The sequence below is a fragment of the Eretmochelys imbricata genome, chromosome 6 (genome assembly GCF_965152235.1).
Source record: "Eretmochelys imbricata isolate rEreImb1 chromosome 6, rEreImb1.hap1, whole genome shotgun sequence".
Classification (NCBI taxonomy): domain Eukaryota; kingdom Metazoa; phylum Chordata; order Testudines; family Cheloniidae; genus Eretmochelys; species Eretmochelys imbricata.
Window position 1 is genome coordinate 6,727,200 of NC_135577.1, and position 11,861 is coordinate 6,739,060.

General features: G+C 43.6%; 1 protein-coding gene across 1 annotated transcript; it reads right to left on the reverse strand.

Annotated features, from left to right (window-relative positions):
- Positions 1-1,098: 1,098 nt before the first annotated feature.
- Positions 1,099-5,036, reverse strand: LOC144267034 (uncharacterized). The gene is made up of 5 exons (XM_077820676.1): positions 4,779-5,036; positions 4,476-4,566; positions 3,784-3,910; positions 3,066-3,173; positions 1,099-2,678 (listed from the first exon to the last, which is right to left on the reverse strand). The coding sequence occupies exons 2-5, from the start codon at positions 4,476-4,478 to the stop codon at positions 1,237-1,239; spliced, it is 1,680 nt and encodes a 559-aa protein (XP_077676802.1). The 5' UTR covers positions 4,479-4,566; positions 4,779-5,036; the 3' UTR covers positions 1,099-1,236.
- Between the last annotated feature and the right edge of the window lie 6,825 nt (positions 5,037-11,861).

The window sequence follows — 11,861 nt, forward strand, 5'->3', positions numbered from 1 at the left end:
CCTGTTGTTATTATTAACCATATATTTTGTGAAAGGGAGTTTATTTTTAGCCAATAGTGCTACTAGCCAGCTAGGGTATGTCTACACAGTGAGGAGCAGCCAGCAGCAGCAAGTCTCAGAGTGTGGGTCAACAGACTTGACCTTGAATTACTGTGCTAAAAAGAGCTGTGTAGACATTGCAGCTCGGGCTGGGACCCTAGGCTGATTAGCCAGGTCTCGCCGCTATTTTTAGCACCATAGCGTGAGCTCCTCAAGCCCAAGTGTGTCAACCCGGGCGCTGAGACTCACGGAGCCCAAGCTCCAGCCCGAGCTGAAACATCTCACAGCTATTGTTAACGCTGTAGAGTGAGCCCGAGTCCGTTGACCTAGGTTCTGACACTTACTGCTACTTGCTGTGTAGACAGACCCACAGTGGCATGGTAGGCTGCTGTGGGGGTGGAGCATGACTGACTTACTTCTGCTCAGCAGTCACCTTTAATATTCCCTCATTAAGGGTTTGTCTGCATGGGGAATTTTACAGGCCATATACAACTGTAATTATACATCTCTCACTCCCCATCTGGACACACTTATTCCAGAATAAAAGTGTCCACATGGGAAATTGTACCAGTATAACCAGAGTGGCATAATTATACTGGTAGAACTCCTCATATAGACAAGCCCTAAAAGATACACAAATGTGCACACACGCGTGTACAAGTATTCCTCCTTGTGCAACATCCCAGTTTTTAAATGATCCGTATCTCCGTTACCAGGCACTCTCTGCTCTTGGTTCCTGCCACTGTGCCCTTATGATCAGTCCTCCCACAAGATTCAACTCCATTACCTTGCAATTCCAACTAACCCCCACACCCTGCCAAAGGATCTGTTCCTACATTCACCAGCTCCTTTCCCCAGCTGAATCTCATATCTGTCATCATAAATAAGCCAATACTTCTCACCCATCCTTCTTACACCTTGTACTTAAGTGCCCCTCTCCAAGCAAAGAAAGTACCACACCACTGTTTTATATCACATGTGGAGTCCCTATTGCGCTGCTAGAGATAATGTAATCTGAAGTTACACTTGCTCTATTGGGTTTCTTTTTCACATGGAGGTTTACCAAGGGTATAACAAGCTTTTGTTTTTGATTGACGCTTTCCCACATTTGGTACATTTGTGAGGTCTCTATCCCTGGTGCACTGACTGTGGCTGGCTAAGGGTGAATTTCTGATGAAAGCTTTTCCCACATTCAGTTCATTTGTGAGGTCTCTCTTCAAGATGCACTAACTGATGCTGGGAAAGGGTGAACTTCTGACGAAAGCTTTTTTCACAATAAGGACATTTATAGGGCCTCTCCCCAGTATGGATCCTCAGGTGCTTAGTCAGGGTTGATTTCCGCCCAAAGCCTTGCCCACATTCAGTGCATTTATGGGGTTTTTCCCCCGTGTGGGTTCTACAGTGACTGGAAAGGTCCCCTTTCAGCCTGAAGCTTTTGTCACAGTCAGGACACTGATAGGGTTTCTCTCCTGTGTGGATTCTCTGATGCAGAGCAAGGTATGAGCTCTCACTGAACCTTTTCTCACAGCCAGCACAGCTATAGGGTTTCTCCTCTTTGTGCGTCCGTAGGTGTTTACTGAGTATCGACTTCCGTCCAAAGCTCTTCCCACAGTCAGCACATACATAAGGTTTCTCTCCCGTGTGGCTTTTTTGATGCCTTCGGAGGTGTGAGTTCCGGCGGTAGCTTTTCCCACACTCAGCACAGCTGTGTCGTTTCTCATCTGGGTGGATTTTCTGATGCAGGTCAGGGGCTGTGCAGCTACTAAAGCTTCTCTTACTTTTACTTTGTGTATTCAGCTGTGCTCCCACCTTAGTTCCCTGGTAGGCAATGGTGCGGTTCAATTTCTTAGAACTTCCTTCACATACAGCGGATTCACAGTCTTTCCCCCCTGCAGGGTAAGCTCGCTGCTGTCCTCTCCTGCCCCGACTCTTACTAGCATCTGCCAGTTCACATCTCTGAGATGCCTCATGAGTCTCCGCTCCCACTGGCTTTTTCTGTTGAGGATGCTCATCCTTGTTCTCACTCACAATCCCATCATTAAACCTCCTATGCATCTCTTCGTTGTGGATTCTCTGATGCTGAATAAGTCTCTCTCTCAGGATAAAGAGCTGGCCGCACACTGGACACTTACGGGGTCTCTCCAACTTGTGGACTGTGTAACGGTGAAGAACAAGGCTTGTCTTGTGTCTGAAGCTTTTCCCGCATTCATTACATTTATAGGGTCTCTCCTCTGTATGAATTCTCAGATGTATCTGAAGGCACTGTTGTTGAGAAAAGCTTTGGACACATTCATTACACTTGTAGGCACTCTTTTCTGCACAAGTTTGCTGACAATGCTTAACGAGGAGTGAGCATTTATTGAAACTTTCACCAGGTTCAGTACCTGTGTTTGGGCTCTTCCTCGTGCAGGCTGTCTGGTGGGTGCTGATGTCTTTGGATTTCTCTAAATTTCTTTTGCTATGAGTGGATTTACTCCTGCCTGGAGGGTCTTCCCAGTGCCTCCCTGTCCTGCCCTGACTCTCACTGGCATCTCCCCATTCAAGGCAACAGAGTCTCCCTGAGAACATCCTTTGTGGTTCTGCTCCTGTAGATACTACTTTTGGGGCTTTTTTCTCCTTCTCACTCACGGTCCCAGCACCTGGTGGGAGAGAGAGAGAGAATCCAGATGTGATTCATTGCCTGTGCTGGGTGCAGAGGGGGCAGCAAAGGGATTTGTCACAGATCAGAAAACCTGATGGACAGGAAGCAAATTTCCCTAATATCTCCCTAGAGGAATGAGGAGGGGCCAGTTCTGGCTCAAAGTCCCATCTGAACCTTAAGAAAAAGGCTGGGGGAGGAAAAGGCTTCTGCCAGGGGTCAGGCAGGACAAGTGGGAGCCAGGGGTGACTCCTCCCCTGAGGACAGGACACAATAGGGAGTGAGATGAGACAAGACAGAACAGGAGCAGTCCTTAGTGGGTTTGCTGGGATCCCAGCTTTTCCCTCAGCCCTAGATGGTTTCCCGGTTGGTGTCACTCATTCCTCACCAGTGCTAGTGCCTCTTGGGTTCTCCCTTTCCTTAGAGAGATCTGGGAACCACGGCTCTTCCCCTTGCTCCATCTGGGACAGCACATCTGGTTTAGCAATAGGAAATCCTGCTTATTGGAAAGAGGTACATGCAACACAACTTGTCAAGTATTTGTCGATCTGTTGCGGTTCAAATACAAGACAGCACAGAGCTTTTAGCAAGCAAGCGAGCTTGTCTGCCAACCGACTTCTGCCTGTCAGCTTTCCACCTTCCCCTTTATTCTTTCTCTCCCCCTGCGCATTACATTCTCCAGCAGATAAAAGGAATACACTGGCTTTGTTTAACATTCTTATTTACCAATTTCTATCTACCACATTCCTTGCTCTCGGGCCTTGAGTCCAGTCCTGGGAGGCTTCCCACGGTTCATGTCATCTGGGCGAGATTCCAAGGTTCATGCCCTTGAGAAGAGCTGTGTGTGCACAGCTCCTATACAACACTCCGGGTGTGCCCTGAATGTTGCCAAGCACATGAACCTTGTATGAATCCTACATCGATCACTTAACAACAAAGAACAGCAAAGAAAATCTTGGAATGAAGGGGAAAGACATAATCCATATAGGTTGTCAAACATTCAGTATCACCTTTTGGCAAGCATATTGTCTGGTGGGAAATGGGCTGTGTTCCTCAGAGAAGATTTAAGTCATGTCTACGCTATGGGGATTACAGCAACTGCTCACCCAATGAGAGGAGAGTCTCGTAATTCTCCTGCAAGACATCTCTGTAGAGTTCCCTCTGCTTTTCATCCAAAAGAGCCCATTCATCTTCAGAGAAGTACACGGCCACCTCCTCAAACGTCACTGGCATCTGAAATGACACGTGTCCTCCACTCAGCACCTGCCTGCTCTGGCCACAATCTCACCACTCAAACATAAGCTGAGCAGCAAAGGGCAAAGCCATCACTGTCAATGCAGCATTCTGGGGGGAGGAACCCCATTTTCCCACTATCCCAACCTCCTCCACACAGCAAGAGATGCCAGACTCAGCCTGCCCTTAAAGCTCCCAATCCCTACAGGGCTCTTAGCCCCAACCCAGGCCACTGAAGCAAGCCCCTGGATCCACAAGGGAGCCCCACTCAGCACATGCTGTTCCTGCGATAGCCTCACCGCTCAGTAACGGAATAATAGCCAGGGGCAAAGCCTGGCTACCTGGAGGGGCATGAAGTGAGCTATCCAGGATGCGGAAGGAGCTGCACATGCACAAGGCACCTCCCAAAAAGGCGGTGTGGTTATTTTATTGATGGGGAAGAAGGAAAGTTGGAAAGGCTGGTGAACGATGGAGGAGCAGGAGGAGGTGGGAGGAATGAGTGAGGACAGACAAGGAAACAGCACAGCCTGGCAGGAAGAACAGTGCAGACCATTTCACCACTCACCATAAAGCCAAACCTATGGAGCAAGACCCTATATCCTGGTCTCCTTCATTCCCCTTATCATGAGGAGCAGAAAGATGAGGTCCAGGTAGGTCTAAAGGATGATAAAGATACCATTAGAGGGATCCACACAGACACACCTGGACCTCACGACTCTACTAGGAACAGGGAACCACCCACCCTTCACACACCACTAGACAACCAAATCCTGTGCTGATGATTTCATACAGGTTGCCTCAGGGACTCCCCTCCCTACTGTGCTATCCATGCTCCCCAACACCACATGCATCCCCACACACAACTTACCTAGTTGCCGTGAATACTGCAGCTTCTCTCTGAGGTCACAGTTCAGCTGTGGTCCTGGTGGTGGAACCTCTGTAACCTTGCACTGGACAGGGGCTCCATCATCTCAGAAATCCCTTCTCTTCCGATCACACAAACGGAGACCTGGGAAACATATTTGTTTATAGCTCTGTGTGAGGGACAAAGGTATTTACTGGGGGGCAGTGACAAGTAGCTCTCAGATTCCCTACTAAACAGAGTTATTGAAAGCTGATGGGCCTGCCAAACACATGAAAGGGGCTCTGTGTCCCCCCACATTTCCATCTTCCAGTTTTCACCAATATTAGTTGGGTTCTGCCCATTGATGACTAGAGCAGAACCCTCAATTTTGTATTTCTTGCTTGTAGCCTTCTGCCCAGATCAAGCCTTCTTCCTTCCTGTGTGCCTTTATTCTTCCTAGTGAACCCTTTCCACGCTCAGGTGATGTTACCTCAATTCTGCCTTTTATTGGACTAGTCATGGCACCTAGGAATATCAGATCAGAATTGCACTCCTGCAGGTAGTTATTTTTTTGCTTTTTAATGAACATTATTATTATTTATTGGTATTACCCTAGAGCCCAAAAGTCCTAGTCATGGGCCAGGATCCCATTGTATTAGGTGCTGTACAAAGAGAGAGAAAAATGACATTCGATTCCCAAAGAGCTTCCCTTGTAACATAATCTCTCTATATTTGAGGGGCATCACTCAAAGGGGTATCCAATTTTCTCATGAGTCTGAATTAACAGAATTTTATTCAATGGAAACCTTTTTGTTTGAACTTCTCCCATATGCAGATTTAACTGTTCCTCTTACAGGATGTATTTGTCACATTCAGATCTAAAAGGTTTTGACCCTCAAAACTCAAGCAAGACATGTTTTATTTTACATTTCACATCGATCATTTGGACAAGGGTGCGTGTTTGCTAAGCCATCTCTTACTTAGTGAGTAGTAATTTCCAAACCATGCTAGCATAACCAAGGTATGGAGTAAATCTTTACAAATTCCCTTGGTGCTTTTGTCTGAAGACATTGGCCAGAGGGCGGCAATCTTTAATTTCCCATTTCAGCTAGGGAGAAATTTAGATTGCACTGACTAGTTTAAAAGCAATGCTGTCTGTCACTCTCACTTCCATAGCCTCACAGAGACTGTCAGAAAAGTAGCGCTGTCTACACTCCAGAGTCTATGCTGGAGCCAGGATGGCCCCCTAGTGTAGATACAAAGTACACTGACAGAAGTTTTTCTGATGGCAAGTGAACACCTCCCCAAACAGCATTAGCTATGCCGTTAGCAGCATTTTTCTTTCGGCATATCTGTGTTCACACTGGGGGTTTTGTCAGCATAGCCATGTTGCTGAGGGTGTATGGTTTTTCAGCCCTGACTGACATACTGATGCCGGCATAAGTTTTAAGTGGAGACAAGGCCTTAGTTCCTCTTTTAGAGTACAATAAGCTCTTGGCTGCGCACCAAAAAGTATAGCTAGTGCTCTTGCTTTTTCACTGTTTCTTTTGCCTGGAAGATTTTTACCTTAAACTAAACTTTACAGAAGCAATAACTTAAAGGGGTAGTTCTAGTAAATAACCCCAAAATTCCTTGTTGAATCTAATTAATACTCCAATTGTAAGGAGGTTAGACTGACTTTGCATTCACAACTGGAATCGCAAGGTTATACATGCCAAAGATAAAACTACCTAAGCATAACATAGGATGCTTTAATTTCTCACTTGCATTTCACAGAATCATAGACATGTAGGGCGGGAAGGGGCCTCAAAGGGTCATCCAGTCCAGTCCCCTGCACTGAAGAAGGACCAAATAAACCTCCTAGAACACCCATGACAGGTGTTTGTCCAACCTGTTCTTACAAGCCTATGATGATGGGGATTTCACAACTTCCCATGGAAGATTATTTCACAGCTAAACTACCCTTCTAGCTAGGAAGCTTTTCTTAACAGTATTGAACCCAGGACTGACCCCTGCAGAACCCTACTTGATGCACCCTCCCAGTTTGATAGCAAACCATTGACATTTACTCTGAGTAATTTTTACTCTTTGAATAATTTTTTCATCCACCTTATAGTAATTTCATCCAAACCACATTTCACTTGTTTACACATGATAATGTTATCTGGGACTATGTCAGAAGCCCAATTAAAACTGAGATATGTCATGTCTAGTGCTTCCCCTTTATCCACTAGGCCAGTAACCTTCAGCCTGCTAAGTGCCATGGCAACAACCAGCATTAAAAGCTTTTTTAACCTTTTACCAAAGGAACAGAAAAAAAAAGAAAAAAACAGTTAAGCCATTTGAAATATAAAGTAGTAAGCAAGGCTTTCGTTTCAACTGTATCCCTTATTCCATTTTTCCTTTAGCTGTAGAATGTTTTTAGAAAAGGGGGGAGGAGGAAACTCTGTTCAGAAGTCCTTTGGATGGTGTTATGGATGGTAACAACATTCCTTTTTTGGGGGGGAAAGGAGAAGAAGTTAGATGAAATGGGCTGGAGCTGTTGTTTCTATTGTTAAAGTCTGATCTTGCTTCCTTGAAGACAGAACAAGACAAACGCACAGAAAAAGGAAGAGGAAAGAACAACAAAGATAGAAAATGCAGTTCTGTCTCACATGCTGACTCTTACTTGCAACCCAGCTCTTGGAGAAACAGAAAAAAGGAAAAGGTACTTGGTTGTATTGTAAGGTTTGCAAATTCCTCATCCCAAAATTGGGATTTTCAAATCTTCTTTGATTAGATGACATATGAACTTTTCTCATGTTAATAAAGATAAGAACTTACAACTCACTTTATTTACACCTAAAACAATTTTAAGAGTGCTGCTGTTCTCTGTCTTGAGATGTTTAGAAACACACTATTCTTATCACATTTTGACTGAATGCCCAGATTGGGTAAAGATCAAAAAACTCTCCCAATCCCATCCCCCACCTCTTCCGTATTTAAAGCTGCACATGTCATGAACCGTGAAAATGTCATGCACAAGTGGTAAAATTTCCTGACTTGCAGAAATTTTAGCCCTAGTTGCATTTTTACCCCTATATATTTCCTCCTTTTAAAAAGAAGCAGCCAGCTAATGTTCCTTAGCCACATGTGCATCCATGAGCCATTTGCTACACCCAAAGATAGTTAAAATACACCAGCATTTTAGTCTATGATAGACCTTGCCCACCAACATTTCACGGCAACTGAGGCAATTTAGCCCCCCGCCCCGCCCAGAGATCTAATCTGAATCACTAGAACTGTGCTGATTCACATACACAAAAACAATCACCGACATGTTTTGTTTTTCCAATCACAAAAATCTTGGGGGCTGCAACAGCCCTTTCCAAAGGTTTGAATCTCAATGTATAGTCAATGCAGTAGCAGCTTTGAATTCAGCTGGCAGTCAGTTAAAAAAGAGCTACTCATGATGTTGTCTGAGCAGAAGTTTGCTTTAGCAACTTTACCTTTAACAATTGAAAACACTTTATTTTATCACTTTTGCATTTTGCTTAAAAATGCCTTTATGTTGAAGGTTCAAAGTTATTACCAGTTAGAGAAATTTAAAATTTAAAATACACAAAAGAAAACGAGAAACAAAGCATTTGTAAAAAGATTTCAAAACCAGTAATAATTATCAAACAAAATTATAAAAGCCTCTGATTTTTCAAATAAGAACATTAGCAGATGGCTTTGCATGCCCAACCAAAACAAGGTCAAACACATTTGGACAACAATAGCTAGTTTGCCAGAGTTTTCAGCTACTGAGTATGTACATTAATCTTAACTAATTTTGGTCCATTGATTTCTGATCCCACACTCTTCCAGTTTACCAAACACAATCTTAACAGAATCCTAGAGTTATAGGATTTACAAATCTTGTTTGTTTAGATGCTATCAAAATCACAGTTAAACCCTTCACAGGTTAATAAAGCTAAGAATTTACAACTCACTTCATTTGTAGCTAAAACAAACTTAAAACTGTGGCTGCGTGGAAAAGCTTCCCCACTGATTTCTGATCCCACATTCCTCTTGTTTACCAGACATGATCTTTACACGCTCTTTGAGTTAGATCAGAAGGCCTGTTTCTTTTGAGTAACCCAATCTGTCTGTCTCCCTTTCAAACTGTTTCCCATTAGCATTTGTTATAGGTGCCTAGAATATTTTATAAAAATTTTAGCCATTTTCCCACGGTTGGTGTAGGCCTGTCTGGCCCCAGTTATTACAACAAGTGTACGGTAATGCAGTTTTTATTACCACAGTGCCTCGGAGGTTTACTCATGGACCATGATCTCATTCTGCTAGGCACAGCAGTGTGAAATGCAAGTCTGGATGTAAATATCACTAGGCGGAATGGTGACTAAAAGGAAATTAGTCCGTACAGTTTTATTTCTCTAGCTATGAACTCCGACGGTTCCTCTTACTGTCGCTGAGTCTCTGAGTTGATGGAGTTTCTTCTTGATGGTTTCTAGAGACTGGGGAACAAAGAGATTCTAGTAGGGTAAAAATCTTCCATAACTCAGGAAACACCTTTTCTACAAGGGACCCACCGCTTTTCAAATATAGTTGATTTTCAACCAATTGCACCAAATAAATTAATTTTTTAGAAGCTTTCACAGGAAGCTTTGAGCTTAAAGCAAACTCTACTGCTCTGTGTCTGCAGCTGGAGGAAAGAAGTTCCTACTTCATTCACATCAGAGCCCTGAGCTACTTCCCCTTTTTCAGTAAAAAATGATCATCAAATGAGGAGGGTACTTTATAGCTCGTCTCCATTTTCAACCAGTCACACTGAAGAAATTATTCTGAAGACATTCTTAGCAGGAAGCTTTTCATTTAAAGCAAACTCTACCACCTGGAGTCTGCTTGTTACAACAGGAACATGCTGGAATAAGGAACTTCCCCTTTCCCCCCACCCCACCCAGTGAAGAGCTCTGAGTTACTAACCCTTTTTCAGTAATAAGCAATGATGAGATATGGAGGGCCTCTACAGCTTTCCAGCTTTTCCTTTTCAAAGGATGCGGTTGGCTAGTGTGGAAAGGAGATACACTGACATTGAGAAAGAGACAATCCTTTTTTTGTTCATGTGGATTAAAGATTTGCCTTATTAGCTACTCTTTTTTGTAACTTTGTCATTTCTACAGTGTTATATTTTACATTTTTTTCATTTACTGTCACTTTCTTAAAGTGTCCAGTGTTAGGTACCAAACTTTAAGACAAATTGGAAAGGGGCCAGAGGACAGCAAAATAAATAAATAACATAGTAAGAGATTCAGAAAACCTGACCTATGAGGAAAGGCTAAAAAATCTGGAACGTTTAGTCTTGAGAAAAGAAACTGAGGGTGAACTTGATAATAGTCTTCAAATATGCTAAGGACTCCTATAAAGAGGATGGTGATCAATTGTTCTCCATGTCCACTGAAAACAGGAGAAGAAGCAATTGGCTTACTCTACAAGGGAGATTTAGATTTGATATTAGAAAAAACTTTCCAGCTACAAGGATAGTTAAGGCCCAAAACAGGTTACTACTGAAGTTGTGGAATCCCCATCATTGGAGGTTTTAACGAACAGGTTGCACAAACACCAGTCAGGGATGGTCTAAGTTTACTTGGTCCTGCCTCAGCATGAGGGATGGATTAGATCAGTGGCTTTCCACCTGCGGTCTGTGGACTCCTGGTGATCCTCAGACTATGTGTAAGGGGTCTGCGAAAGACTTAGACTGAAAACAGAAATCAACTATATAGAGAGACAATAGATTTCCAAAAGGGTCTGCACCTCCATTAGAAATTTCCAAAGGCGTCTTTAAATGAAAAAAGGTTGAGAAAAATGGGATTAGATAACCTCTTGAGGTCCTTTCCAGCCCTACATTTCTATGATTCTATGATCTGAGAACTAAGGGGCCATCTTCAAGCTAGGCTTAGAAGCCTTTTGCCTCATTGGCTCAAAGGTACGCTCCATTGCTTCTGTTGGCCAAGCTCACTGCACACACATCCCTCCACTCCTTTTCCCAAGCTTCCTTTGTGCCCCCCTCCCATCCCACTCTATTTCAGGGACTCCCTATAAACCTTCCCCAATCCTTCCCTCATATCAGGGGCCCAGCGTGCCACCTCTCTTCCACCTCTGCCACATGCCTGGGGGTCGGTGTGCCTCCATTCCCCATACCAGGGTCCCACATTGTCCCCCGCATGTCCAGGGCTCTTTGTTCCCTCCATGCCTTCCAATTCTGCCCCACCATTCTTTCTTTTCCTTTGTCTGGCTGATAAGTCATTCAGGGTGTCAATATGTAAACTCCATTGGGACATACTAGTACGAGTGTTGTTATGCCCGAAGTGGTTAATGGCAATCATTAACTGGTTCTTTGATCTATAGATAATTTCAGAGTTTTTCAAAGTTAATGGGCCTGCTAAGCATATGCCAGGGGCTCCATGTGTACCCATATTCCTCCTTCTACTTTTCTGATTTTCACCAAAATGTATCAAGACAGAGAACATTCCCTGATATTGTCGAATTAATCAGATGTGGTGTTCAAAAGCTATCACATTACAGACAGAGAAAAGCCATCAAGCTGAGTGTAGGGTTTCATAAGCTGGGCCAAATATTTCATGTGTAGTGCTGATGGCTTAGTTTACACTGCAAAGTTTTGCCAGCATAGCTATACTGGCTAGGAGTGAGTGGAAAAAATCACACACACCCAGCCAACGTGGGTGAAATGGCACCCCAAAACCGACAGAACAGTGGTTCTGATAGTGTAGCTAGTGTTATTTGAGGAGGTGCGGTAGACATGGTTGCGGAAAAACTCCTTCCGTTGGTGTACGCTGTGTCTCCACTCATAGGCTCACTGGCCAAGGCTCTCTGGTGGAGACAATCTCAATATTTCAGTTATAAGAGTAGTTGCCCTATTCGCCTGGTCAGCAGCAGAAATAAAAATTAATTTTGTGAAATTAATGTTCTTTATGGCCTAAATGGATCAATTTAGGCCTACCTTTTCTCATTTTATTTCTATATATTGTTTTACAGACTTTAAAAAAAAAAAAAAAGCTTAAATTGAATTGAGAAGGATTGATTCTTTGCTTTTCGTTTTTTGTATTG

Excerpts from the sequence above, each read along its gene's own strand:
- LOC144267034 (XM_077820676.1), bottom strand. Across the intron at positions 3,174-3,783 it reads CGAGACTCTCCTCTCATTGG|GATTTCCTATTGCTAAACCA; the intron begins GTGAGCAGTTGC and ends TCCAATAAGCAG. Across the intron at positions 2,679-3,065 it reads CCCAAGAGGCACTAGCACTG|GTGCTGGGACCGTGAGTGAG; the intron begins GTGAGGAATGAG and ends CTCTCCCACCAG.